General features: G+C 60.3%; 2 protein-coding genes across 6 annotated transcripts in view; one reads left to right on the top strand and one right to left on the bottom strand.

The window, feature by feature from the left end:
- Window positions 1–16103, top strand: part of FBN3 (fibrillin 3) — a 64477-nt gene extending 48374 nt beyond the window's left edge. For 2 of the 4 annotated variants that reach the window (XM_070491887.1, XM_070491886.1), the window contains 17 exons: window positions 1056–1181; window positions 2015–2167; window positions 2313–2378; window positions 2583–2708; window positions 3379–3498; window positions 3620–3742; window positions 4350–4484; window positions 4652–4777; window positions 5330–5536; window positions 6620–6745; window positions 7214–7336; window positions 7533–7649; window positions 10041–10169; window positions 10260–10379; window positions 11805–12039; window positions 12646–12799; window positions 15120–16103. In XM_070491887.1, the coding sequence (XP_070347988.1) occupies window positions 1056–1181; window positions 2015–2167; window positions 2313–2378; window positions 2583–2708; window positions 3379–3498; window positions 3620–3742; window positions 4350–4484; window positions 4652–4777; window positions 5330–5536; window positions 6620–6745; window positions 7214–7336; window positions 7533–7649; window positions 10041–10169; window positions 10260–10379; window positions 11805–12039; window positions 12646–12799; window positions 15120–15458 (2525 nt within the window). In that variant the 3' untranslated portion in view covers window positions 15459–16103. Of the gene's footprint in view, window positions 1–1055; window positions 1182–2014; window positions 2168–2312; window positions 2379–2582; window positions 2709–3378; window positions 3499–3619; window positions 3743–4349; window positions 4485–4651; window positions 4778–5329; window positions 5537–6619; window positions 6746–7213; window positions 7337–7532; window positions 7650–10040; window positions 10380–11804; window positions 12040–12645; window positions 12800–15119 lie in introns of all 4 variants that reach the window. The other 2 variants (XM_070491885.1, XM_070491884.1) reach the window with 1 other exon arrangement.
- Window positions 16104–17767: 1664 nt separating this feature from the next.
- Window positions 17768–21566, bottom strand: CCL25 (C-C motif chemokine ligand 25). 2 transcript variants are annotated; one of them, XM_070491482.1, is made up of 7 exons: window positions 21421–21566; window positions 21150–21248; window positions 19422–19469; window positions 19133–19250; window positions 18906–19042; window positions 18464–18583; window positions 17768–18192 (listed from the first exon to the last, which is right to left on the bottom strand). In XM_070491482.1, exons 2-7 carry the CDS (start codon window positions 21220–21222, stop codon window positions 18173–18175), a joined length of 516 nt encoding a protein of 171 aa, XP_070347583.1. In that variant the 5' UTR covers window positions 21223–21248; window positions 21421–21566; the 3' UTR covers window positions 17768–18172. The 2 variants fall into 2 exon arrangements, with proteins under 2 accessions (XP_070347583.1, XP_014717445.1); XM_014861959.3 differs by lacking the exon at window positions 19422–19469 and having other exon boundaries at window positions 21421–21561.
- Window positions 21567–25198: the final 3632 nt, after the last annotated feature.

Raw genomic sequence — 25198 nt, 5'->3', positions numbered from 1 at the left:
CCTATAAAATGGGCATGGGTGTGGGTTCACACTGCACCTCCGATTACCCGAATGTAGAACTCTTCACTCAATGAGTGGTGGTCAAGGACCAGTCTGCCCTGGGCTCCAGTTGTGTAATCCCCCATTGACTTTGTACAACATGGGCTAACCTGGACCCATCTGGCCTGACCACCTCTCCATTCATCCAGCTGGGCTAGCCTTATACAACCTGGGCTAACCTGGACCAGTCTGTCCTGACCACCTCTGGTCCATTCCTCCAGTTGGGCTAGACCTTGTACAGCCTGGGCTGACCTGGACCCATCTGGCTTGAGCAGATGGGCTAGCCTTGTACAATGTGGGCTAACCTGGACCAGTCTAGCCTAAGCGCCTCTGGTCCAGTCTTCCATGTGGGCTAGCCTCATACATCGTGGGCTAACCTGGAGTAGTCTCGTCTGGCCTCCTCTGGTCTAAACCATCTGGGCCAGTCTTGTACAACCTGGGCTAACCTGGAGCAGGCTGGTCTGAGTAGATGGGCTAACCTCATCCAGTGTGGGCTAACCAGGACTAGTCTCGTCTGGCCTCTTTCAATCCAGCCCATCTGGGCCAGTCTTGTAAAAGCTGGGCTAACCTAGACCAGTGTAGCCTAAGCACCTCTGGTCCAGTCTTCCATCTGGGCTAGCCTCATACATTGTGGGCTAACCTGGACTAGTCTCATCTGGCCTCCTCTGGTCCAATCCATCTGGGCCAGTCTTGTACAAGCTGGGCTAACCTGGACCAGCATGGCCTGACTTTCTCTGGTCTGTTCTATCTGGGCTAGCCTAGTACAACGTGAGCTAACTCCATTCATTGTAGGCTGACTTCATCCGGTCTCAGTTAGCTTTGTACACATTTAGTCTCTAGAGATGACCTTGCCTGACCATGACCTCCACCCCGGAGACACCTTCTAGGAAAGACTCCCCCCACCCCCATGCTGTCCACCTAGTGCTCTGGTTCATACTGAGCCCTGGGGACCCCTGCCCCGCCCTGGTTGCTGGGCCTGCTTGCACCCCACCCAGCTCGTGTCCCTGCCCCTCCAGACATCGACGAGTGCTTGGAGGAGCCCAACCTCTGCCACTTTGGCACCTGTGCCAACAGCCCTGGGAGCTTCCACTGCCTCTGCCCACCTGACTTTGTCCTGTCTGACAGCGGGCATCGTTGTTTTGGTGGGTCTGGGTCCAGGGAGCATGCAGGGATTAGGAGAAAGGTGGGAGGTGACGGGAGGCAGAGTCGGGACACCCAGAAAGGGAAGCTGCAGTTTCTTGTCCGGATCTCCAGCAGCTCTGCCTGGGCGGAGGGGCTTCTTTGCAGTAGTGGGGTCGCCCTTGTCCATGCAACCTCTTAGCCAGACGGGTCACTTCTACGGAGCACTAACCTGGTCCAGTCTGGGCTAGCCTGGTCCCCTGGGCTTGGGCTGTCCTGTATGGGCTACGGTTGCCCTGCCTGGGCTGGCTTCATCTCAGCCGGGCTAGCCTTGTCCAGGGTGGGCTAGCCCCACCCAACCTGAGCCAGCCTCTTCTCTCTCAGGTTAGGGGCAAGGAGGCGGAGGGCGGGGCGATATTTGTTGTGAGGACTTCTCAGGCTGATGGCGGCAGTCCAGGGCTGAGGATGGGGGGGTCAGTGACAAGGATTTGGCGTCTGAAGTCCAGGGTCCTCTGGAATGGGTCGCTTCGCTTCTCTAGGAAGGGACTTCTGATCCAGGAATAAAAGGGCTGAGAGTGACATTCTCCCTGGCACGGGGGCACCCCCACAGCTATGAATGTGGGGTGTCACTGGAAGCGATTCCCAGGGGTCCAACAAAAACCCCAGGGCTGACCCTCATTGGCCAGCGTGGGTCACACGTCCATCCTTGAGCCAATCACCATGGCCAGGGGCCTTGAGTGTTCCGCGTGGCCGCTGTGGGGTCGGACGCCCTTCCCCAAGACTGGGGGTGGGGGCACCTGCCAGGCAGGCACTGCTGAGGGCCCGTCGAGCGTTTCTCTGGGCACTCACCCCACAGACACCCGGCAGAGTTTCTGCTTCACCCGTTTCGAGGCTGGAAAGTGCTCGGTGCCCAAAGCTTTTAACACCAGCAAGAGCCGGTGCTGCTGCAGCCAGAGGCCTGGCGAGGGCTGGAGCGAGCCGTGTGAGCTGTGTCCCCAGGAGGGCAGTGGTGAGCCTGCCCCGTCCGCTCCCTGCCATGCCACGCGCTCGGCTTCCTCTCTGTTCCTCCTTGAGCTTCCCCTGCACACACTCCGGGGGAGCTGGGGGACTGTCCCTGACCCCTGACCCTCACCCCTCCCCCTCTCCGTGTCCAGCTGCCTTCCAGGACCTCTGCCCCTTCGGCCACGGGGCGGTCCCAGGCCCAGACGACTCTCGGGAAGGTGAGCCCCTCACCCGCGTGGAAGAGCCCCCCGGAGCCTCCGTGCCCCCTACCTTCCCCAGCTCAGCCCGGTTCCCAAGGCTTAGGCTCCCTCCTTGACCAACGGGGGGCCCTGGACCCCCCAGCCTGGAGGGAAGCAAGAGACCCTGAGTGTGGCCAGGACGTGACAGAAGCTGTGCTCGTCCCCCACCCTGGCCTCCCACAGACGTGAATGAGTGTGCGGAGAATCCCGGCGTGTGTGCCAACGGCCTCTGTGTCAACACCGACGGCTCCTTCCGCTGCGAGTGTCCATTTGGCTACAGCCTGGACTTCACGGGCGTCCGCTGTCAGGGTGGGTGACCAGTGCGCCAGGAAAGGACAGGGCGGAGCCGGCAGGGCAGATGCCACCGGGGCAGGATCCGGTCCCTCAGCCACTGAACTCCCCCAACCCGGTCCTGCCTTCCCTCCATGGTCCACTCACTCGTTCACTCGCTCATTCGCTTATTCATTTACTCATTCATTCACTCATTCACTTATTCATTTGCTCATGTGCTCTCTTGCTCACTCATTCACTCATTCACTTATTCATTTGCTCATGCACTCTCTTGCTCACTCATTCATTCACTCATTCACTTATTCTTTTGCTCATGTGCTGTCTTGCTCACTCATTCATTCACTCATTCACTTATTCATTTGCTCATGCACTCTCTTGCTCACTCATTCATTCACTCATTCACTTATTCTTTTGCTCATGTGCTGTCTTGCTCACTCATTCATTCACTCATTCACTTATTCATTTTCTCATGCACTCTCTTGCTCAGTCATCCACTCACTCACTCCCTTGCTCACTCATTCAGTCAGGCATTCATTGCACACAGACGGCATGCCTGCCCTGCCCCCAGCCCAGAGGTGCACCGCATCTGGCCCTACGTGCTGTGTGGCAGTCGGAGGGGGAGGCAGACAGAATAATATCAAGGACAGGGGGCTCTCTGCAGGCGCTGACCTCCCCTTCCCCACCCCAGACATAGACGAGTGTTCCGTCGGGCACCCCTGTGGGGAAGGGACCTGCACCAATGTCATTGGAGGCTTCGAATGTGCCTGCGCCGATGGCTTTGAGCCCGGCCCCATGATGACCTGCGAGGGTACGACCCTGCCCGCCCAGGACCTGGGCTGTGTGACGGGGGCACAGGGGGCTGGCCTGCGAGGGAGCGGGGGTCCCACAGGCAGACCCCGCCCAGCCGGCACTTCCACTGGCCTCCCCAGACATCGACGAGTGCTCCCTGAATCCCCTGCTCTGTGCCTTCCGCTGCCACAACACCGAGGGCTCCTACGTGTGCACCTGCCCGGCCGGCTACACCCTGCGGGATGACGGGGCCATGTGCCGAGGTAGGATCCACAGGCGTGGGCGGGTGGGTGATGGGCAGGGCCCCGGGGCTTCCCATGCCCTGGTCCTGAAAGAAAATGCAAAAATAAGAGCCTGTGCCTCCAAGGGTGGGAATGAGCAATAAGTGCTGAAGTGAAGGGAGAGCTGAGGCAAGTGAGTGTGCAATGGGCGCTGTTTTGTGAGTGGTGGTTCTGCTTGTGTTGTTATGAAAATGGGATACAAAAGTCTCCCAGGGTCCTGAGTCCAACAGGACTGCTAAATATCCTACAATGCACAGAATGCCCTCCCACTGCTAAGAATTTTCTGGTCCCACATGTCAAAGGTGAGACATTCTGGGCTGGACTTAGTCTCTCCAGGGCTATTTTGGGTTCAGTGTTCCAAGGACCGTGGTGAAGGCCAGACAGATCCACAGAGCCTGATGTGGGCAGGGGATGCAGGGGTTTGGGGCCGTCCTGATGCCCTTGGCTTCTCAGGAGGCCTGGGATGGTCAAGGGAGGGATGGACACCGCCTGAGGCCCCTGGGGGGGGGCGGGATCCTGGTCCCCACAGCCTGCAGCCAGGCCCTGGGGCACCCAGTTTTGGCCTCCAGCTGTCCCTGGTCGTCCGCAGACGTGGACGAGTGTGCAGACGGCCAGCAGGACTGCCACGCCCGGGGCATGCTGTGCAAGAACCTCATCGGCACCTTCGCCTGCGTCTGCCCCCCGGGCATGCGGCCCCAGCCCGGCTCCGGAGAAGGCTGCACAGGTACGACGGTGCCTCAGGGGTGTGGGGACCGCCGCAGAGGAGAAAGCTCAAAGCTGGAGGGTGCAGGCGGGCAGACATCAACCCTGGAGGGGCCCTTCTGGCCGTGGGGGAGGCTGGCTCGGGGGCTCTGGCCTCCCCGCCGGCCTGCCTCATCGCTCCCGCCTCAGATGACGACGAATGCCGCGTCCAGCCCAGCCTCTGTGCCAACGGCCGCTGCGTCAACACCGCGGGCAGCTTCCGCTGTGACTGTGACGAGGGTTTCGAGCCCAGCCCCGCCCTCACTGTGTGCCACGGTGAGTGTGGCCAGGCACTGCCGCCCGTCCCTCCTGCCTCCTGGGAGCTCCCCGAGGCGGGGCCGGGGGCCGGGGCACCAACGGGGCACGCAGTGGGTTGCTGAGCCGATCTGGACACACGTGTCTACCATGTCCCTCCCCTGTTCTCTCCACTTCCCGCGTGTCCCTGGATGTCACCCTTCTGCTCTGTCCCCCATCTGTCCAGGATGCCACCACTTCTTGCCTCCCCCAAAATGGTCCCCAGCCTCCGCACTGCCCCTTGACCATCCGTTCTCCCCTCTGGGAGCTTCCCGGCGCCTGCAGCCCCAGGGTATCCCTCCCATCGTTGGGTCTGCAGCTTCTGCCCCGGCCCCAGCCCCAGCCCAGAGAGGGCAGTTAACCCTCTAGGCGACAACAGCTTGAGCGATTGCAGCCTGAGCACACACAGCCGTGTCAGAGACGTCTGGGAGCCCTTGTGTAGACTCTCAATGCCACCGGATGCCACGGGGGAGGGGGACCCGTGTGGCACGTTCCCCCCCCCCCCACCATCTCCCCAACCTCTGCTCTCCGCAGACATCCGGCAGGGCCCCTGCTTCTCCGAGGTGCTGCAGGTCGCGTGCCAGGCTCGGTTGAGCGGCGGTGAGGCGGCCACCAGGGCCCAGTGCTGCTGCGGGGGTGGCCGTGCCTGGGGGCCCCGCTGCGAGCTCTGTCCTCTGCCTGGCACCTCTGCCTACCGGAAGCTGTGCCCCCACGGCTCGGGCTACACCGCCGAGGGCCGAGGTGGGTGCGGAGCTGTCCACGGTCGTGTGTCGGCACTCCAGCGGCTGCTAGAGTGTGTGAGCCAGTGTGTGTGTGTGCATCTCTGTGCTGGCACGTGTGTGAGCCGGTGTGAGCCAGAGCCTGCTCTGTGGGTGTGCATAAACTTGGGTGCACGGGTGAGTAGGTGTGCAAACCATGCGTGTGTGTTCTTTGTGTGTACAGGCTTGTTATTGAGCTTGTGAACTGATGGGCACTCCCTGTGTGTGCAAGTTGATTTGTGAGCATTTGTGTATTAGCGTGTGTGTGAAAGTGTGTGAGCCGATGTGTTTCCTGTGTGTGCCAATTTTCAGTGAGCACTTGTCTATGTGCTAGTGTGTGAAAGCGAGTGAGCTGGTGTGCATTCCATGTGTGTGCATGCTGGTTAATGAGCATTTGTGTATTAGCATGTGAAAGCGTGCACATCCTTGCGTGTGAGGTTGTAAATGTGTGTGTGTTCTAGTGAGGGGGGAGCTGCTGTGTGTCCCGTGTGTGGGAGGTGCTAAGAGGGAGCGAGCCAGTCGATGTGTTTTGAGTTCCAGAGAGTGTCTGCGAGGGTCGCTACGTGTGTGGGAGTGAGCGTGAGTGTATCGTGAGACCATGACTGTGTCTCATCGAGCGTGTCAGGGGGAGACAGGTGACCCCAAGTGAGCAGCAGTGACATCTGGGGTTGAGAAGGAAGGGCCCTTGCGAGGGTGCATCTCGGGGACAGAGGATCCTGTGTGTCCTTGGGATTCTGCAGGCGTGTCTGCGCATGTGCCTGGTGTGCAATGCGTGTGTCCCTGTCCGTGCTTCCTCGTGTGTGGGTGTGGGTGCCCTGAGGCGATGTCACTGGCGAGACTGTGGGGTGGCTGTGTCTCCCCGGGTGCTCTCAGTGTCCAGTGGAAGGAACTGTATCAGCGTGTCCTGCTGGCAGAGGTACAAACCACAGCCTGAGGGTGGGGTCCCCTGGGGACCAGGCCCCCAGCTCCAGGGGCAGGAGGGGAAGTAGAGGCTCCTGGGAGAAGGGAGGAGGCAGGCCCCGGTGACCCGAGGCGACCACCCCAGCCAAGCCCTGCTCGTCCCCAGACGTGGACGAGTGCCACATGCTCTCCAACCTGTGTCCTCACGGCGAGTGCATCAACACCCTGGGCTCCTTCCGCTGCCACTGCCAGGCTGGCTACACCCCAGATGCCACCGCCACAACCTGCCTGGGTGAGTTCCCCCGGTCCCCGACCCTGCCTGGCCCCTCTGCACAGCACCTGGCCACAGCGAGACCAGAAGCAGAGCATTCCTGGTCCTTGCCTGCACCTCGACCCCACGTGGGCCACTTTCCGCTGTTCCTTTGTGCATCCTCAGACTTTCAGTTATGTCGTGGGGCAGGCGTTCATCTAAGTCGAGAGTCAGCAAATTCTGGCCCTCAGGCTGAGTCCAGCCCTCCACTTGTTTTTGTCAATAAAGTTTTATTGGCACACAGCCACATCTGTTTGTTTCCTGACCCTCTGTGGCTGTCTGCCTGCTGCAAAGGCGGAGCTGAGCAGTTCACCGAGACCGCATGGCCTGCAAAGCCAAACAGAAAAAGTGCCAATTCCTCGTGTAAGCCCACAGACTCTGGATGGCTAGAGTTCGGGGTGGAGTCCCCAGGCCCTGAGCCCCTGGGAATGTCTATCTGATGCCCTCCAGATGTGGATGAGTGCAGCCAGACCCCCAAGCCGTGTATCTTCCTCTGCAAAAACACGGAGGGCAGCTTCCTGTGCGCCTGCCCCCGTGGCTACCTGCTGGAGGACGACGGCAGGACCTGCAAAGGTAATGACCCTCCGTCCCCCACCAAGCCACATGGGGCTCTGGCCCCGCCCCCCCAGGGATGCCCCTGGCGCAGCCCCTGCGGTCTCCTGCCCTTCCCACTGCATGGTGTCGGGCGCCATCTCCAGGGTCTTTCCCCTGGGAAGCCCCCGGCTCGCCTGGGCCCTGCCCTGAGCCCCCTGGGCCATCTGTGCCGCAGACCTGGACGAGTGCTCCTCCAGGCAACACAACTGCCAGTTCTTCTGTGCCAACACCGTCGGCTCCTTCACCTGCCACTGTCCCCCCGGCTTCACCCAGCGCCACCTGGCCTGCTTCGGTAAGTGCCCTCACACGTCCCTGGCCTCTGTTGGTTTGTTCTCCAAATAAGCACCAAGCGCCCAGTGCGTGGCAGACACCGGGGACATGGGGGTGATTGGGACAAAGTCCTTGCTCTGTCGGTGCTCATATCCTGGTGGCGTCTAGAACCTCAGTCTCCTTCCTTGCCCTCGGGTCCTTGGAGGTCCACCCTCAGGAGTGCCTCTGACGTTGGCCCACATCTACGTTTGCCCCTGACCAGTGTCTTCTGGGTCTCTCTCATAGGGTCTCCCAAGGGGGCTCCCAAAAGCCTGGGGCCCACACCAGTGGTGCAAAGGGGAAGCTGGTTCAGAAGCCAGAGTTGCCAGGGCATCTGCCCCTTCCATCACTTCGTAGCATCTTGTGACCTGAGAGAACCAGGCGTCCCCCGAGGGCCAAGCCTGGCCGAGAGTGGCCCCATTCAGCCTCCCACTAATCCACTCAGCCAGCGCCAACTGCGCACCTACTGTGTCCCAGGCAGTGCTCTAGCCCAGAGGTCAGCAGATGCCAGCCTCCAGGTCAAGCCTGGCCCCCTGCTTGCTTTTGTTGATAAAGTTTTATTGACACACAGCCACGCTCATTCCTTCACGTGTCATCTGTGGCTGCTTTTGCGCCCAAACCGCAGAGCCAAGTAGTTGCAACAAAGTCACAAATATTTCCTATCTGCCTCAACACGGCATTTGTATGCGTGCAGCTGTGCGCGTGTACGCACGCAGACCCGTGTGCCAGCGCACACATGTCCCACGTGCACCATACACACAACAGACTCCTTTGGGACTTCTTCTCTTGCTAGAATAGCGTTGACATTCTCAGCCAGGGTCCCCACTGCATGGTTACCACGGGTTGGGGGCTGCAGATCATTCATGGCTCATGCTTCTCTGCCTGTGCTCCTGGTGGGTGGTCTTAAGCTAACGAGATCAGGGGTCGGCAAACTTTGTCTCTAAAGGGCCCATTGATAGATATTTTTGGCTTTGTGGTCCACGTGGTCTCTGTCGTGACAACTCAATGCTGTAGCTCAAAAGCAGCCATCGATGGTTTGTCCATGAACGGGCGTGGCCTTGTGCCAATAAAACTTTATTGACAAAAACAGCCAGAGGGCCAGATCCATCTCACGAGGCCCCAGTTTGCGGACGACTGAACTAGAAGGTCAGACTCACCTGACCGCAGTAGGTCACCTGGACCTGTGGGTCAATTTGCTGGATACAAAGGGGAAGAAGCCACCGGTGGTGCCAGATGTTTCTCTCGGGGGGGAATCCAGGGCTAGTCTGTGGCCCCTGCAGTGACAGCTTACACGGCAGGGAAGAGACCACGGGCAGCGGCAGGAGCCACTCTGGCTCAGAAGTCCTGTGTCCCAATGCCTCTCATACCCAAGGGAGATTCCAGGTCCCCAAAGGGGTGTGCCTCGTGTCAAGAATCTCCATACTCGGGGAAGCCAAAACTAGGCTTCTCGGCCCCAAAATGTATTTTTTCTTCTCTAAAATCCCAGTCGAAACGCAATTGACAAGCCCCGGGCCATTGCCACCAGACCAGCATCGTCCAGTAACCAGCCTGTCTCAGCTCGGGCTGCCAGACAAAACAGCCCAGACTGGGGGCCTTAAACAGCACACATTTGTTTCTCCCCATCCTGGGGCCCGGAAGTCCAAGATCAAGGTGCCAGCAGGGTTGGTTCCTGGTGAGGACTCGCTTCCTGGATTGTAGACGGACACCTTCTCGCTGTGTCCCCACGTGGCAGAGAGAGAGGCTCTCTGGTGTCTCTCCTTATAAGGGCATTGATCCCGTGATGGGGGCCCCACCCTCGTGACATCATCTAACCGTCATCATCTGCCAAAGGCCCCACCTCGAAATGCCATCACACGGGGGGTTAGGGCTTCAGCATACGGATTTGAGGGGGCCAAATACATTCAGTCCATCACACTGGCTGACATCCCACAATTTTCACATTTCCAAGAGGAGAGAGCACAACAGCGACCCCAGGTCATTTTCCTCTGAAAGGAGAAGGGGTTTGTTAATCTTTTACTCCCAGGCTGAGCCCTGTCCTAAGCCCTTTCCGTGATTCGATTAATTTAATTCTTGCAAAAACGTGATCGGGTAGGTCTTATCATCTCCATGCTACAGCTGAGGAAACTGAGGCACAGAGAGGGTAAGTCACTCGCCCCAGGTCACACAGCTTTGAGGTGGTGCAGATGAGATTCAGACCAAGTTCTCTATGTGTGCAGTCTTAAATGTTCATGGCAATTCTGTGAAGGGGGAACGGTTACAGATTTCATTTCACAGAGGGGGAAACTGAGGCACAGAAAGGTAAGTGAACTTGCCCAAAGCCACACAGTGGCCCCCTAACCACCAGGTGGCCCTGCCCATTCTCTGTCCTCTGCAGACAACGATGAGTGCTTGACCCAGCCTGGCCCGTGTGGCCCCCGTGGACATTGCCACAACACCCCGGGCAGCTTCAGCTGTGAATGCTTTCAAGGCTTTGCTCTGGACAGCTCGGGCCGTGGCTGCGAAGGTAGAGCTGGGCTTTGGGTGGGCTCCGGGCCTGGGAGGTGGTCCTTGAGGCCGCCGGGTGAGCCCCCTCTCCCTGTCTGCCATCTCGAAGACGTGGATGAATGCGACGGGCCCCACCGCTGCCAGCACGGCTGCCAGAATGAGCTGGGGGGCTACCGCTGCGCCTGCCCTCAGGGCTTCACCCCGCACTCCCAGTGGAGCCAGTGTGTGGGTGAGTGGAGGGGGCTGGGAGGAGGCCAGAATCCATCTGGAGCGGACAACTAGGAGCCACCACCCAGCGGGATACTGTGATAAGGCACAACTACCTAAAGATCAGATGGGCCGGCCTGGAAGGTAGTAAGTTCCCCACTGCTGGGGAGGCTGGGAGCCAGGGAGCTGCAGAGGCAGCAAGGCAACATTCAAGGCCCTTTCTTAGGACGCAGTGGCCTGGAGGGCTCAGCTGAGAAAGATTCTGAGGCGGTGCCTGTGATCACTGGCAAAGAGTGCTGTGACTGATTAGCAATGTCTGCCTTGGGTGCGGCAATGGGGAATGGGGGCGTGCGTGCTACATGTTTGTCATAGCTGGTGCAGAGGCCCTCAGTTTGGGGGGCTAGCATTCTGCCCCCCAACCTTTCCCATTGCATGCTTCTCTATGCTGCTCCAGAGCCCGCTAATGACAGCCTTGTCCTCATTCCTCCCCTACAGTCTGGCTTTCATTCTCTACCCTCGTTGGGCTCACTCTCCTGTGACCTCTCTGTCACCACTCCTCAGTCTTCATCTTCGACCTCCTCTGCTCCGGGCCCCACTGCCTGTCCCTCCTGGACAATCTCTCCTCCCGTGGCTTCTGTGACACAGCTGTCCCCTCTCGCCAGCACTGCCTTCTTTCCAGCCCCTCCTCCTGCCCCTCTTGGTGGGTCTTCAGCTAAATTCATCTTTCCCGCACCCAGTGGGGGGAAAGTTTGTCTCCTGGGGACCCCACAGGTCGTCGCCTCTGCCACCAATTCCTCATTCTCTGCCTGTCTCCTCTGCATGCTTACTCATTCATTCCTTTGGCAATGGTTTGTCCAGGCTCTGCCTTGCACTGGGCCCTGTGGATGCGGAAGTGAGCCAAGAAACAGACTCTGTCCCTCCCCTCCCGTTGTCCAGTCTTGTGGTGGGGACGGGGACTAATTAAACCAGTGGCTCTCCACTGGGGCCCTTTGTGCCCCCTGGGGCACATTTTAAAGTGTCTCTGAGACATTTTTGCTCATCTCAACTGGGTGGTGGCTGCTGCTGGCATCGAGTAGATGCAGGCCAGGGATGCTGGGCAGCATCCTCCAGGGCCGGGCCGGGCCCCAGCACAGAGGACCATCGGTCCCAAATGTCACTTGTGTCAAGAATGAGAAGCCTTGTTCTAGGTCAGCCCACAGTTTAGGATTTCTGGGAAGTTTTGAGAAATGCTTTGAAGGAGAATTACAGGGCTGGGGGGGCCTGGAGGAGTGTAAAAGGGGGCACAGACCTAACGTGGGGGTCATGGGGAGCTCGATTGGGGTTTTAACATCAGCCTTGGGTGCTGGAGTTGGCGAGAGGGCACAGGGGGCATTGTGGGTGGAGGGCTCTGGGGATGCGAAGGCCGCCCCCCGTCCCCCTGTGTCATCTCTCCCCCCGGCACCTGCAGATGAGAATGAGTGTGTCCTGTCGCCCGCGGCCTGCGGCAGCGCCTCCTGCCACAACACGCTGGGTGGCTTCCGCTGCGTCTGCCCCTCTGGCTTCGACTTCGACCAGGCCCTGGGGGGCTGCCAGGATGTGGACGAGTGTGCCCTGCGGGGCGGCCCCTGCAGCTACGGCTGCGCCAACACCCCCGGGGGCTTCGTGTGCGGCTGTCCCCGGGGCTACTTCCGGGCAGGGCAAGGGTGAGGGGCTTGAACGAGGTGCACAGAGACCCTCAAACCCTAGGACTAGTGCACACCCACACAGGGTGTGCACCTGTGCATATGCACACGTGCACAAAGGCCCAGCAGTACATGTCCGTGTGCACACACAACCTCATACCCCACAATGGTGTCATTGTCCTCCTGCCGCTCGTGTATGCTTGCACGCCCACAGTGGTAGATGCACACGTCCCTGTAATACCCTTAAGTGGGTAGACAGCTCACACACCTGCCAACATGCCCAGGCACCCTGGTGCGTTCATCTATCCCAACGTGCACACATGTGCAAGCATGCTGCAGCGTCCCAGGATGCAGGCTTGCACATGCACATGCCTCTGGGGACCCTCAGGTGCATTCATGCACCCCTGCATGCATGCAGGTCCACACCTATGCCTGGGTGAGCCGAGGGAGGCACACACGCACACATACCCTGTGTAGATGCATGGCAAGCCACGCCAGCACATCGGCACACCACACTTTCCCACACAGGCGGTGTGGCTCTGAGTGGAGCATGGGAGGTGGATGGGGGGTGGCTGGGAGCTCCCACCAGCCTGTCCCTGAAGCCCGCCGTGCCCTGTCCTGGCCCAGGCACTGTGTCTCCGGCCTGGGCTTCAGCCCCGAGCCCCCGAACGCCCCAGATGATGACGCCCAGCTGCTCCCGCCTGAAGCCTGCTACGAGTGCAAGATCAACGGCCTCCCAGCTCGTGACCGGCCTCGGCGCAGCGTGCACGGGGACCACCAGGTGCCAGGGGGATGCGCCAGGCGTGGCGGCACTGTCTGTGGCAGGGGCGTCTGGGGGACAGGCCAAGGGTGGGGCACCAGACTCCATGTCCCATCTTGTCCCCCTGGGTCATGGTGCCTTCCCAGGTCTTCCTGCACTTAGCCAGACCCAGACTCCCCCCGGGGGCTCTCTGGGGGGACACAGGCCCCTGAGCACCCCACCTCACTCAGGCACCTCCCACACAGACCCTGGCTTGGCTCTGATGCTTTCTCTGGCCCCCTTGCGTGGCACTTGGATGCAGGAAAAATGCCTTGGTCCCCGATGCTTGTCCCCCCCGCACTCCTGGCTGGTGAAGCCCTCCCTTAGGGCCCCTCTGGATTTAGCCCCAGCGGGGTCCAGGGCAGCCAGCAGAGTCTCATTGTCACCCCTCCCTTCAGATCCGCCACCTCTGCGCCCCTTTCCAGCACCCATGATGCACCGGGAGCTGTACTCCAGCCTCTTGAATGCACCTTGTCTCTAGAAGTCACAGGGGTCGTCCCCACGCCCTCAGGGACGGCAGAGCAGGCCTGCAGCCACGTCCCTCCTGCCTCCTGGGGCCACCACAGCCTGACCTCCATGACCCTGACCCACCAGGCTGTGTGGGGAGGGCAGTTTGCCCCAGATTTGGTCTGCTCGCCCCTCAGCTGAACAGTCCCTGAGGCCACCGCTGGTTGGTCTTGCCGCCATCCCCCAAAAGCTCTGAAAACCAAACATTTATTAAGCGCCTGCTGGATGCGGGTGCCGCTCCAAGGGCTCTGCCTTCGCTCACAGCCTCTCGGTGTTTACGACAGCCCTGGGAGGTGTAGACGCCACTATCATCCCCACTTTATGGATGGGGAAACTGAGGCTGAGAGAGGTTAGCTCACGCGCCCAAGTGACAAGACTTGAAAGTGGCGGAGCGGGGGTTCCAGGCTCCACTGTGCGGCCTTCTCTTTACGAGCAGCCTTGGTCTTTGCGCTGTGTACTGGAGCAACGAGGAACAAAAAAATCCCCAAAGTCCCTGCCCCCCAGGGGGCTGATATCCTAATACAGAGACAGGCACGAAATCAGTAAAACACATTTTATAATGCGTGATAAATAGGACCCACGGTGAATGCTTTGGGGGAAATGAAGACAGAAGCAGGATAGGAAGGTGGGGTGTGAGGGGCTGTCAATATTCAGTGAACTAGATGTGAATGTCTTACTTTGGCTTTTTCCCTCCCCTGTATTTTTCCCCTTGCTGGGAACACGGTGGCTGCATATATTATCCCAGAGTTAGTATGATTTTTTTGTAAGCTCTGCAAGGATGGAGCCCTGTGTCTGCTGGGTTTGTGTTGCCAGCCTTTGGAGCTCACTAAGAGCGAGTGGAGTGGCTGCCAGGGCTCCTGGGATGGTCACCAGCCCACTCGGGCCAGGGCGCCGGGCTGTGACTTTGCCTGCAATACCCACAGGCTGCCAGCAGGGGTCAGTGAGCGTGCACGTCTGAGTACCTGCCCCAGGGAAGGGTGGAAGCTTCCAGAACTCAGGGGTGGGGAAACGGAAAGAGTTTTCACTTTAATGCAACAGCAAATCACCCCATCCGTGTGTCAATTTGGCGGCACAAACACAGCCCTGGCCAGAGCAAAGGAGAAGAAAACACAGAGAGCCTCCTGTGGGGTTGGCTGCATCCCCCAGCCCGGGTTAGCCTGTCATTGAGGCTTGCAGGCTTAATGGGGGCTCTGTCTGGCTGCCAGGACCGGGAACGCGCTCAGAGGAGCTCAGATAAAGAGGGGTTTGTCGTCCACACAGCAGGGCTCTCAAATGGCCCAGATGCAGGAAGTATAGGGGCCTCCGGGAACCGGGAAGCCGTTGGGCGGCTCTTCTGTCCCCCGGCCCCGTCTTGTGTTTCTCTCACTGTGTTGGCTGCAGTGTCCTCCTGGGGCTGGCTGCTTCTGCAAGGCTCTGGGTCGTAAGTCCAGCCACCCCAGGCCGCCTCCGAGTGTCAGGGCTCTGACGACGCCCTGTCTGGGTCTTTGAGAGCAAATCCTCGATTTGCTTGGCTGCCAGGAATCTGAAGCCCCCCAGCCGAGACCAGGAGTCTGGAGTCGGGGTGTGGAAAAGCGGCTGCCTATGTGCCCCTCTGCTTTCCGCCTGGGGACCAGCCACTGCCTTCATGGCTCTGTAGATGGAGGATGAGACAGAAGTCAAAGGCAGAGAGTGGTCCACGTCGTCCTCCACTTTAGAGATGGGCTGAAATGCCCCCTTGGCTGTGACCCTGTGGCCCCCTGCCCACCGCATTTCCATTCTCCCGGCCTCTGACCATCCACCTGGTCTTCCTCCCCAGGTGAGCCTGGCCAGCCTGGACTCGGAGACCCCGCTGACCATGGGCCTGAACCTCTCACGCCTGGGCCGGGCCGAGCACATCCTGGAGCTGCGGCCGGCGCTGGAGAGCCTGGGGGGCCGGGTGCGCTACGTCCTTGCCCGCGGCCACGAGCGAGGTTTCTTCCGCGTGCGTCACCTCCACCGCCTCAGCATCCTGCAGCTGGGGCGTCGGAGGCCGGGGCCTGGAACCTACGAGCTGGAGGTGGTGAGCGTGGCAGAGCCCCGGGGCCCCAGGCCAGAGAGGCGGCCGGGGCCTGGCAGCCAGGCCTTGCGGCTGAAGGTGCGGCTGCAGCTGCTGTAGTGGGAGGGGTCCTGCCTGGCCCCAGGCCCCTCCCGCAGCCCCCTCTCCAGACTCACCGCCCGGGCACCGCTCAACCCATGCCTCTTTCCACGGGGTTTTGGGGAAACTTCCATGTCACTCTCTGCTCGCTACACACCGTGAGAGATCCCGGTGAAAAGTCCTGGCCTCCGTGGGCCCCAGAGCTCCCTTGCCATCCTCCTCTCCAGAGATGAGCGATTCTGGAGCTGGGAGCAATCCATCTCCCAGCAATGGCTGACCAGGTGGGACCCCGAAACTCAGGAAGAGCAAAATGCTACGCTACGACCTCAAGCGTGCCCAGCCTCGGCCCGGGGGACCCCCACACTCCGTCTTTCCTGGGGACAGCTGGAAGCTGTAATGTGCATCCTGCATCTCCAACAACCGGGGTCAAGGGGGCCCCCGTGTTTCACTGTACTGGTCAATCTCAGGCGTAAACTTCTGCACTGCACCCAGGCTAGCCCCCGGGTCAGCACAACGGAAACAGGCAGCTGGGGTGGGCATGGGGCTCGTCCTTCCGAGCAGAGGCTGGTGACACGCAGCCACGTTCATGCCCCCAGGGGGCTGGTCTGGGGTTGCGAGGGTGCTTTTATATCCGAAGCAGAGACAACAATAAAGTTATTTTGGGTTAAGTCTGGCCCCTTGGCACGTTCTCAAAGTAAGCAGATGCTGGCCTTGGCAGGACCAGGCCAGGCTCACGCGTGGGGGAGGCCGAGGCCCTGGGAGGGAGGAAGCTTTGAGAAGGATGAAATTCAGCCAGGGCTCCAGGGAGAAAGCATGTAGGGTGGGTGAGGACCACCCTCCACCTGGGAATGAGGGACACGGTCTCGGGGTGCAAGTAGGTTCTGCCAACTTCAGACCAGTGCGTTTGGCACAAAGTCGGGGTAACCACCGGGAGCCCTCGTGGGTTCACCAGTCCTGGTGATAATGGCTCACACTTCCTGGCCACGTGCGATGGACCAGCCACCGTTCTCAGTGTTTTACAATTGTTGACCCACTTGGTCATCCCTACAGCCCCAGGGAATAGACGCTGTGTTTCTCATCCCCATTGTACAGATTGGAAAACTGAGGCTCAGGGAGGCTAAGTGATTGGCCAAGGTGATTACAGGTGGCAGGTAGCAGAGCCGGGTTCAGTGTCAGGCAGCTGTGCCAGCATCCCTGCTGTCACCCCCCACGGCCTCCTGCTCCACCCCGAGTTGGGCTGGATCTACGGGATGCGGTGGCTGAGCTTGACAGCTGGGATGCTCATCGTGTTAACACGTCGCCAGCGTGTGCACGTCACAGGGTAGCGGATTGAGTCCCCACAAACGTGTATGAGGCAGGCAGTTATGGCTCCATTTTACAGGGGGCGGGGGGTGCCGAGGCTTGGAGAGTTCGTGGAATCTGCCCTGGGCCCCCACAGCGTAGAAGACCCACGGTCCCTGAGTCTGCACCTGGCCCCTGGCCCTAGACTGCCTCTTGTCCTCTAGGGATGGTGCATTTGGTTTTCATCCGGAATGTTCTCTGTCCTGGTGGAAACTGAGGCTGCCTGAGAACAGTACTCCACTCATGGGTGGCTGGAATCTGGGTGAGTGGACCCTAAGGTGTGGCCCTGCCTCGTGCAGAGTAGTCACTAGTCTCTGGCCCTGGGGCTCTGTCCTCAGCTCGCTTCTCTCTCTTTTTTTTTTTTTTCAGGGTATGCATTTTTTTTGGTGAGGAAGATTGGCCCTGAGCTAACACCTGTTGCCAATCGTCCTCTTTTTTTCTCCCCAAAGCCCCAGCACATAGTTGCATATCCTAGTTGTAGGTCCTTCTAGCTCTTCTGTGTGGGACGCCACCACAGCATGGCTTGATGAGCGGTGCGTAGGTCCACGCCCAGGATCTGAACTGGCAAACTCTGGGCTGCCAAAGCAGAGTGCGCAAACTTAACCCCTGGGCCATGGGGCCGGCCTCCTCAGCCCGCTTCTGTTTCCCCTGACTTATGAGGAGCCTCTGAGCTGACATCAGAGCTCTCCCAGAGGGCTTCCCCGGTCCATTAGCCCAGGAATCTGGACGGAGCCAGCACAGGACCCTGTTTTCTAGGCCAGGACAGAGGGGCCGAGAGTGAGCGCTTTGCTCCAGGTCACCAACTGGACTCACACCCAGGCCTGCAGCCAGCACGCCTGGCGCCCGGCCCCCGGGGCACATAGCCGTCTGTCGTGAGGGCTGAGGACACAGATCCTGGGCTGGGGCAGGGGGGAGGGCGGCCACGTGGGATGCAACCCAGGCTGGGGCAGCAACTTGCACCCCAAAATGAAAGGTGACAGAGACGGAGATGACGCCCCACCAAGGGTTTATTGAAACGTTATGGAAAAGCACAATGTCCTGGGAGAGGGGGCGTCCTTGGACAAACTGGAGGTTTGCAAGGACCCAGAGGGACAAGAGCAGGCGGGGCCTGGGGTGAGTGGCAGGAGGCTGCGGGTGGACAACGTATCCCGACGGTTCTGTACCAGGCCCGTTGCCCAGGGCTCGCTCTGGTTCCCGGAGCCCCCTCCTTCCAGCTGCCTGGGGAGCTGGGGTTGGCAGGGGTGACAGGGACGGAAACAGCAGCGGCTCAGGCATGGGGATTAGGATTTGACCTGAAGGGCAGAGAAGCTGGGGCAGCCAGGGCCGCAGGGCAATGGGCGTGGCGGAGGAAGATGCAGTCCAGCTTGGGCCGGCTGGTCCTGGAGAGGTGCGGCTCACTGTCCTGCAGGTGGGACTGGAGAGGCCGGCAGGTGACGGGGACTGGAGTGGAGCCGGGGGCCCTGTGGCTCTTGGTTTCATTTCAGCACTCGCCGAAGGCCCCTGGGCTGGGGCGCGGTAGTGACCAGCCCCCGAGGACCCTCCCGTGTGAATCTGCAGGGCTGACCACAGAGCCAGCCCTCCTTGGTCCTGGAGGTGAGTCCCCTGACTCAGCTTGCTGATGATAAGCCCTCATCCCTCAGCTGCGGTGACAGGTGGAGGAATGGTCACACAATCAGAGTCCTCACCTGGTTTAGCTGTTCTCGGGAAGGAGGTGTTCTTCTTGCTGCTTCTGGTGGGACCCCTAAACATGAACAGTGGTAGCCTGGAGGGTCCAGAGTTCAACTTCTTCACCCCAGAGTGAGAGCCTGTCCAAGAGATGGAAGGAGAAATAGATAGGAGCTCTGCCAAGTCCCTTTGAGCACCTGGATCTGGCTGAGCCTGAAGCCGTTGGCTGGTTATTTGAGCCAAGGCATTTGCCATTTGTTTGAATTTTCCATCTCTAGCAATTACAAGTGTCTTGACTGAAAGAGTTGCTCATTCATTCAGTCTCCCAACTCACCAGCAACTAGCTCTCTTTGGGGTAGGGGCAGCTGTTGTCATGCTAGGCTGCGATTCCATCCTCGAGAAGCTCAGGGGCCCACAGCAGGGAGGGGAGGCCCTTCAATGCTGGGCTGGGGTCTCACCCACCTTGGAAGGTTCTCTGGGCACCTGCGTGGGGCTTTGAGGGGGCCTTGTTCCGGGCATCCAGGATCTTCATCCCCTTCTGCACCCACCTGGCCCGTGGGTCCCCACACACCATCCTCTGCTTCTGACGGAAGAAGAATCTGGCGGGTGGGGGAGGAGTACCCAGTAAGGGGTGCTGGGGAGCCAAGGTGTGTGTGAGCTCCTCCCCCGGTCCCCACCGTTCCACTCACATCACCGCAGGCAGGTTGCAGCTCCCGGTTACCTCCTGGCGCAGGTAACCCTGGGCGTGCCGGAGCACGGCCAGCCTGGCGTGGCGGTGATAGGCCAGGCAGCAGTCCTCAAAGACGCCTGCAACCACATGCCACCCACAGGCTCACATCTGCACGTGCATGTGCACGGCTGCGTGTGTGCTCTGCAGGGATGGCCACAGACGTGAGTACCTGTGCCTACAACACGACCCTCCCGGGCTCAGTGGAGGCCGAGGGACAGCCCAGGCGATCAGGAAGCCGTTCAGCTCACCTTTGGCCCTTGATATGGCGACAGCTGGCAGAAGGTGAGCTGCAGGCCCTGGCCAGGAAGGGCCCAGAAACACCAAATGAGCGGGGGACCAAGGCCACGTCTACTCCTGCTCTGGGGTAGAGGCCCACGGGGGCACCCAACCTAGCCCCTCCTCCTAAAATGAGCGAGGGGCCTGCTCCTGATGTCCTGGCTCCTGCTCCAGGCTAGCCCTTCCCCACCGAGGGCTATCTCAAGTAGCTCTTCCTCTCTGTCCCCATCAGAGGGACCACTCTGAGTTACCCAGCTAGAACCTGGGAGGTCCCTGTTCGTTTACCCGTTGGTCGAACAAAGGCATTTAGAGTTCCCACTAGGCACCGGATGTCTAGACAAACACAGAAGGGAATGCCACTGGCCCCCCGGCGTTGTCATGGGGATCTCTCTGCCTCAGGGGGAGACCAGGAAGTTGATCTACCCGGGGAGGGGAAAACACGGGGACCTGCAGTGGGCGGCTGCCTGGAGGAGGAGGTGCCGGTGCCCCAGTGGGTCTGGGAGGCTGAGCAGGTGGAGTGAGCAGAGGACGGTTGATGCAGGAGTTGGTGCAGAGGCCTTTGAGGTCCTCTGGGATCAGGTCCTCTGCCGACCCCTCTCCAGGGGCCACGTCTGAGCCGTGACAGAGCACAGCGGAGGGGTGAGGGGGAGGGCTCAAGGGCCCCCTGCATCCCCCAACCTTGGCCCCCCCGCAAGGGGTAGTGGAGTCAGACAACCCTGGACCGCAGTGCCAGGCACACAGTTGCCAGGGCTGGGGGCCACTCTGCCCCCAGGATCAAAGGGCCCGGGCTGGGCCTGGCTCCTGGAATGGGCCTCTGATAACGGGACAATGGGAACGAAGCCCAGCCCCTTCCCGGGCAAAGGCTAAGGTCTACTGGGGGCAGGGTTAGGGCCTCTTAGACCCAGCGAGGGGCAGGTGGGGCCCGAGGGTGGGGCCGTGCCCTGCTTGGCCTGCTGCCAGGGCTCAGCTGCCTCCCCCGAGCCCATAGGGATGTAGGACACAGCGGCAGGGCTCCTGGAGGACACTGCGTACCCAGAACCGTCCTGTAGTCACCCAAATCCTCGAGGGCCTAATCTGGGGAGAAGGGGGAACGGGATTCCGCATTAATAACAGTCATGGTTATCATTGTTGTTGCCGGCACTGGGCCGAGAGTTTTGCGGGCATCGGCTCATCAGATCCTCACGTCCCATCTCTGCAGTGGGAATTCCGAGTCCCACTTTCAGAGGAGGAACCTGAGGCTCAGAAAGGCTGAGTAGCAACTCTGAGCCACACTGCAGAAGCGCCCCCCCCCCCCCCCCCGTGGGTCCCGGGGCTCTGAACTCGCAGCCAGCCCCTGCAGGTTACTGCAGCTCGACCCTGGCTCCCGCTGGGAGCCACCCTCCGCTCCCCACAGCCCCTGGGCCGGCTGGAGTGCCTGAGGGAGGCGTTGAGTGACGGGCTGTGAAGAAGCCACCAAGGGGCTCTGGAAGGAGGCGCTGGGGACCCTGCACCCCAAAGGAGCTGTACAAATGCCAGGAGCTTCTGCACGCCTGGGGCGAGGGCTGTCCGTCAGAGAACTCCGTGGTGGAGATGGGGTCAGCGGAGGCTTCTGGAGGAGGGGAGGGGCAAATCGGTGGGGTGGGGGAGTAGGCCGGTGCAGAAGGTTGGATGGGGAGAGGGGAGCTCCAGGGGGGCCGGGCAGGTCTGGCCCAAATCAGTACCTTGAGCGTGGACAGTGGGGGCCCAGGCGCCCACGGAGCAGGCCACCAGGCAGGCCAAGAGCCACGGGTTCATAGCGCTGGCTGGTCCTCCTTGGGCACCTTGAGCGATAATGGGGGAGGTGGGAGGGTGATGAGGACCCCAGTGGACAGCAGTGGGCACTGGGAACACCCCTCGGCCCTCTGCAAGGGAGGCAGGTGGCACAGGAGGGAGACAATTCGCGCTGGAGAGACCTGCTGCTGGTCTCAGCCGGGAGGCAGGGTGAAAACTCACCAGAACCTAGGGGGTCCAGGGAGCCGGTCCTGCTGGGGTGTCCCCAAGGTGTCTGGTTTCCAGTCCGGCAGGCTCTCCCTTTATAGAGGGAGCCCCACCCTGCCGCCACCTGCCCTCCTCCTCTCTCACCTCCTCTCCCACTCTGCCTCTGCCTCCGTGCCCCTCCTCCCTGCTCCCCTGTTTCTCTTTCTAGCTCCTCTCTCCAGCGTCGGGGTGCCCTGGAGGGGGTCCTGGGTGACTGGGCACAAGAGGACCCAAGTCAAAGAGCCAGGCAGGCAACAGTGACTCCCTCAGCTAACTATTTGCACGAGGGACAGACAAGGGTTGGCTCTCTTGGTGATGAGAGGCAGATGGGCACAGATGGACAGACCCAGCCCCGACCTTGACCAGGCCACCTGCAGCCTGGCTGCCCCGTGACGCCCTCCCTTCCTGCATCCCATCCCAGGCGTCTCAGCCCGCACCCCGGCTTTCTCTCTGAAGGGCCTTGTCTCCTCTCTCTCCCGGCCTGTCTCCTCTCACATCTGGGTGGACACTGGCTGCCCGTGGACAGGACTCAGGCCACCTAGAGCCAGGGGAAGACCTTCACCTCTGCTCCCCATCCCCAAGCCACCTGTTCCCCAGAGCCCTAACTTCGCCCCATTTCTCTCTCCTTGCACGCAGGTGACTTATCGTTTCACAGAAAATGTCCAGGTTTTGAGAACAGGCAAATCCATAGAAACAGAAAGCAAAATTCGTGGTTGCCACGGGCTGGGAGGAGGGGAGACAGGGAGGTGACAGAGAAAGGGTTTTTGTTTTGTTCTGAAATTAGCGGTGATGGTCGCGCGGCTCGGTCTGCGAATACCGTAAACACCGCGGGACGGTAGACTTTCAAGGGGGTGGGCAATGCCCGTATGTGAATTTTCCCGAACATTATCTTGAGACTAATCTCAACGAAACCGCTGTTAACAACCACGACAACAAAGAAATGCTCTGGTTGTGGAAGAGAAGCCGGGAGCCCCAGGTAAGCGCGCGGGCAGGAAGCGAAGCAAAACCCGTCCAGAAGGCGTTTCTTCTTTCCTGGGTCAGCGTGGCCCACCGGGAAGAGGGGTGTCGGGGGGTAGCGGTGGGGGTGACACAGGGGGAAGGGGTCTCTGCAGCGAGCTCACAGCTGATGGCTTTAACTTTTTATTGCTCGCATCCGATTGCTTTAACTTTTTGTTGCCCGTATAGACCACCGCATTCCTTTCTCATTTCCTGCTCCGCTAGGAGCCCGCTCGCTGAGCTAGGTCGGGAGGCGGGGTGGGCGGGGCTTAGATCGGGGGCGGGGCTTAAAGATAGGCACTTTGTGCCGGGGGCGGGGCTTAAAGATAGGGCCGTGGCTCCGGGAGGCGGGGATTTATGGGTGCGGCTTAGGCCAGGGGCGGGGCTTGATGAATGGCACTTAGTGCCGGGACTGGACTGGCTGGGGCGTCAAGCTCCGGGGGCGGGGCTTGATGAAAGACATGCGTGCAGGGGGCGGGGCTTGGAGCGGGGCGGAGCTTACGAGCCTAGCCCCGCCCCTCCCGAGAGGCCAAGATGCAGCGGTCCTGCAACCCCCGGTGGACGAGGCTGAGCCGGGACGCGGCTCGGCGTGGCTGCGGGCGTGGGGACGCGGCCAGGCAGGCCGGGGCCAGCCTCCCCGCTCCAGCCCACTGTCCCCGCCTGCCCCGCGGGCGGGCAGCGGCCAAGGCGTTGCCCAGACTTGGCGGAGGTCCCCCGCGAGTGAGCCCACCTCCCCGCCCCTCACTGTTCGTCCCACCGGCAGCCTTAACGGGGAGGAGGGCGTCTGGCGACAGGACGCGGGGCAGACAGGGATTTGCGCGCTCTTGGACCCGGCTCAGGCCCCGGGTGTCCGGGCGGCGTCTGGGATGCTCAGGGACGGATGCTCAGGCCTTGAATGAAAACCCGGAGTTGCTGAGTGCGAGGGCCAGATCTTCAAGGTCAGGGCCGAACTGGGGGAGAGGAGAAGCCTCTTCCGTTACTACAGCTGCTGGAGGCGTTAGGGCTGAACTGTGCCAGCAGCGGACCCTCATCTTCCGCATGGATGAAATGGGTGCAGCTGGGGGACAGAAGCTTCCCCCTGCCTCCTGGTCACCAGCTCTGAAGATGGGGGCCTTTGGGGGCGGTCTCCAGCCTGCAGCTGAGCCAAACTCAGGGACTGACCACACCCTGGGGCCTGCAGGGTTGGAAGGGCAGGCGGAGGCCTTCCTTCCATGAGCGTGGCTCAGCTTGGGCAGCACCCCAAAAGAAGGTGCCTCTAGTGGGTACACACAGGGGCCCTACTGCAGAATGAAGCCAGCAGTGGGCTCTCTGAGGGGAAATGCCAACTCCTCCTCTGGAGGCTGAGGCCCGGCTCACTCTCCTTTCTCTGCTGGAGGGCCCTCCCAGGGGGCTCAACTTGGCCCATTTTACAGAGGAAGAGACTGAGGGTCAGGGAGGCCAAGTCATTTACCTTTGTTTTTGTTTTTGTTTTGTTTTTTGCCAGGAAAATCTGACTTGTATTTCTTAAATACTGTGAAGGAAAAGGGGACAGTCCCCTAATGGGGGAGGGCCACTGAGCAGAGGCATAGGGGTCATCAGGAAAGAAGCACCACCTGCTGAAGTGGGGGTCCTCCCGCAGTTACTTTTGCATATCAGTTCCCCACCCCCACCCCTGATAATGCCTACAATTTTTTAACTTCTGGTGCCTCCAGGTCCCAGCTCAGGTGGCCTCTGAGAGAAGAGCAACCCCACACACACATTGTTGTGCATCTCATGGGGAGCAGACCAGACCCCATGCGTCCTGGCTGCCAGGCCTGGATGCCTGTTGTGCCCAGCCGCCTCTTGCCCTGGTCCAGACGCACAGCGGTTGCCAGGCAACTGGAGGAAGGAGGGGAAAGGGTTTTTTCCAGGATGCCTGGCAAGCCTCTGGCCCAGCTTTCAGGGACCTGGTTTATAGACTGTCTCTGTGTGACTCCTTTCGCTGTGTCCCCGATGTGGTTGGCCCTGCTGCCTCCTAGAAGGCCAGTTTGACGGGCTTTCCTCCCCAGGCTGCCTCTGTGTTCCAGGGGGCAGCCACAGCAACGGCCTGGGCAGGGCACTTGGGCTACTGGCACTGGTCATGACCTTGACCTCAGTCTTTGGGCTTCTCCTGCTCTGATTGGACAAGTGGGGGCCGGGCCAGCTGGGGCAGGGGAGGCATGGGGAGGGAGGGTGGTGGGCTGGGAGGAGAGGATCCCAGAGGATCCTGAGTCTCTCTTCAAGCACCATTCACCCCTTCCACACAAGCTTTCTGGACCCTCTTCCATACCAGCCACATGCTGGGCCCTGGGGCGACGGCAGTGAGCAAGCAGAGGTGTCCCAGCCACGAAAGATGACAGTGATGTGCCTGATCCTCACTGAACACTTGTTGGGGGCCATTTGTTATCTCAGTCATTCAGCAAACAGCGCCGACTGTATACCAGGTATTGTGCCTACTGTGTGCCAGGCACAGGGCTGGGCGCCAGGGCAAGTAGTGAAGGAGATAGATGGTCCCAGGGCAGAGCAGACAAAACAAGCAGCAGATAACAAAGCAAGATACTTGGAGATTAGGATCAATGCCACAAATCCTGGCGTGGTAGGGATAACCCTATAAATATTCATCCACATTTACAGGGGGAAAAAATTCAACTGGGGCCCAGAGAGGTTAAATTGCCTGACCAAGTAAGTAGGGGCCCAGGATTCCAAGCCCAGGTCTGACCCCATCATCCCACAGATACTGATCAGCTGCTGTATGAATGAA

The sequence above is a fragment of the Equus asinus genome, chromosome 20 (genome assembly GCF_041296235.1).
Source record: "Equus asinus isolate D_3611 breed Donkey chromosome 20, EquAss-T2T_v2, whole genome shotgun sequence".
NCBI classification, from domain to species: domain Eukaryota; kingdom Metazoa; phylum Chordata; class Mammalia; order Perissodactyla; family Equidae; genus Equus; species Equus asinus.
This window is presented reverse-complemented; position numbering and strand designations above follow the sequence as displayed.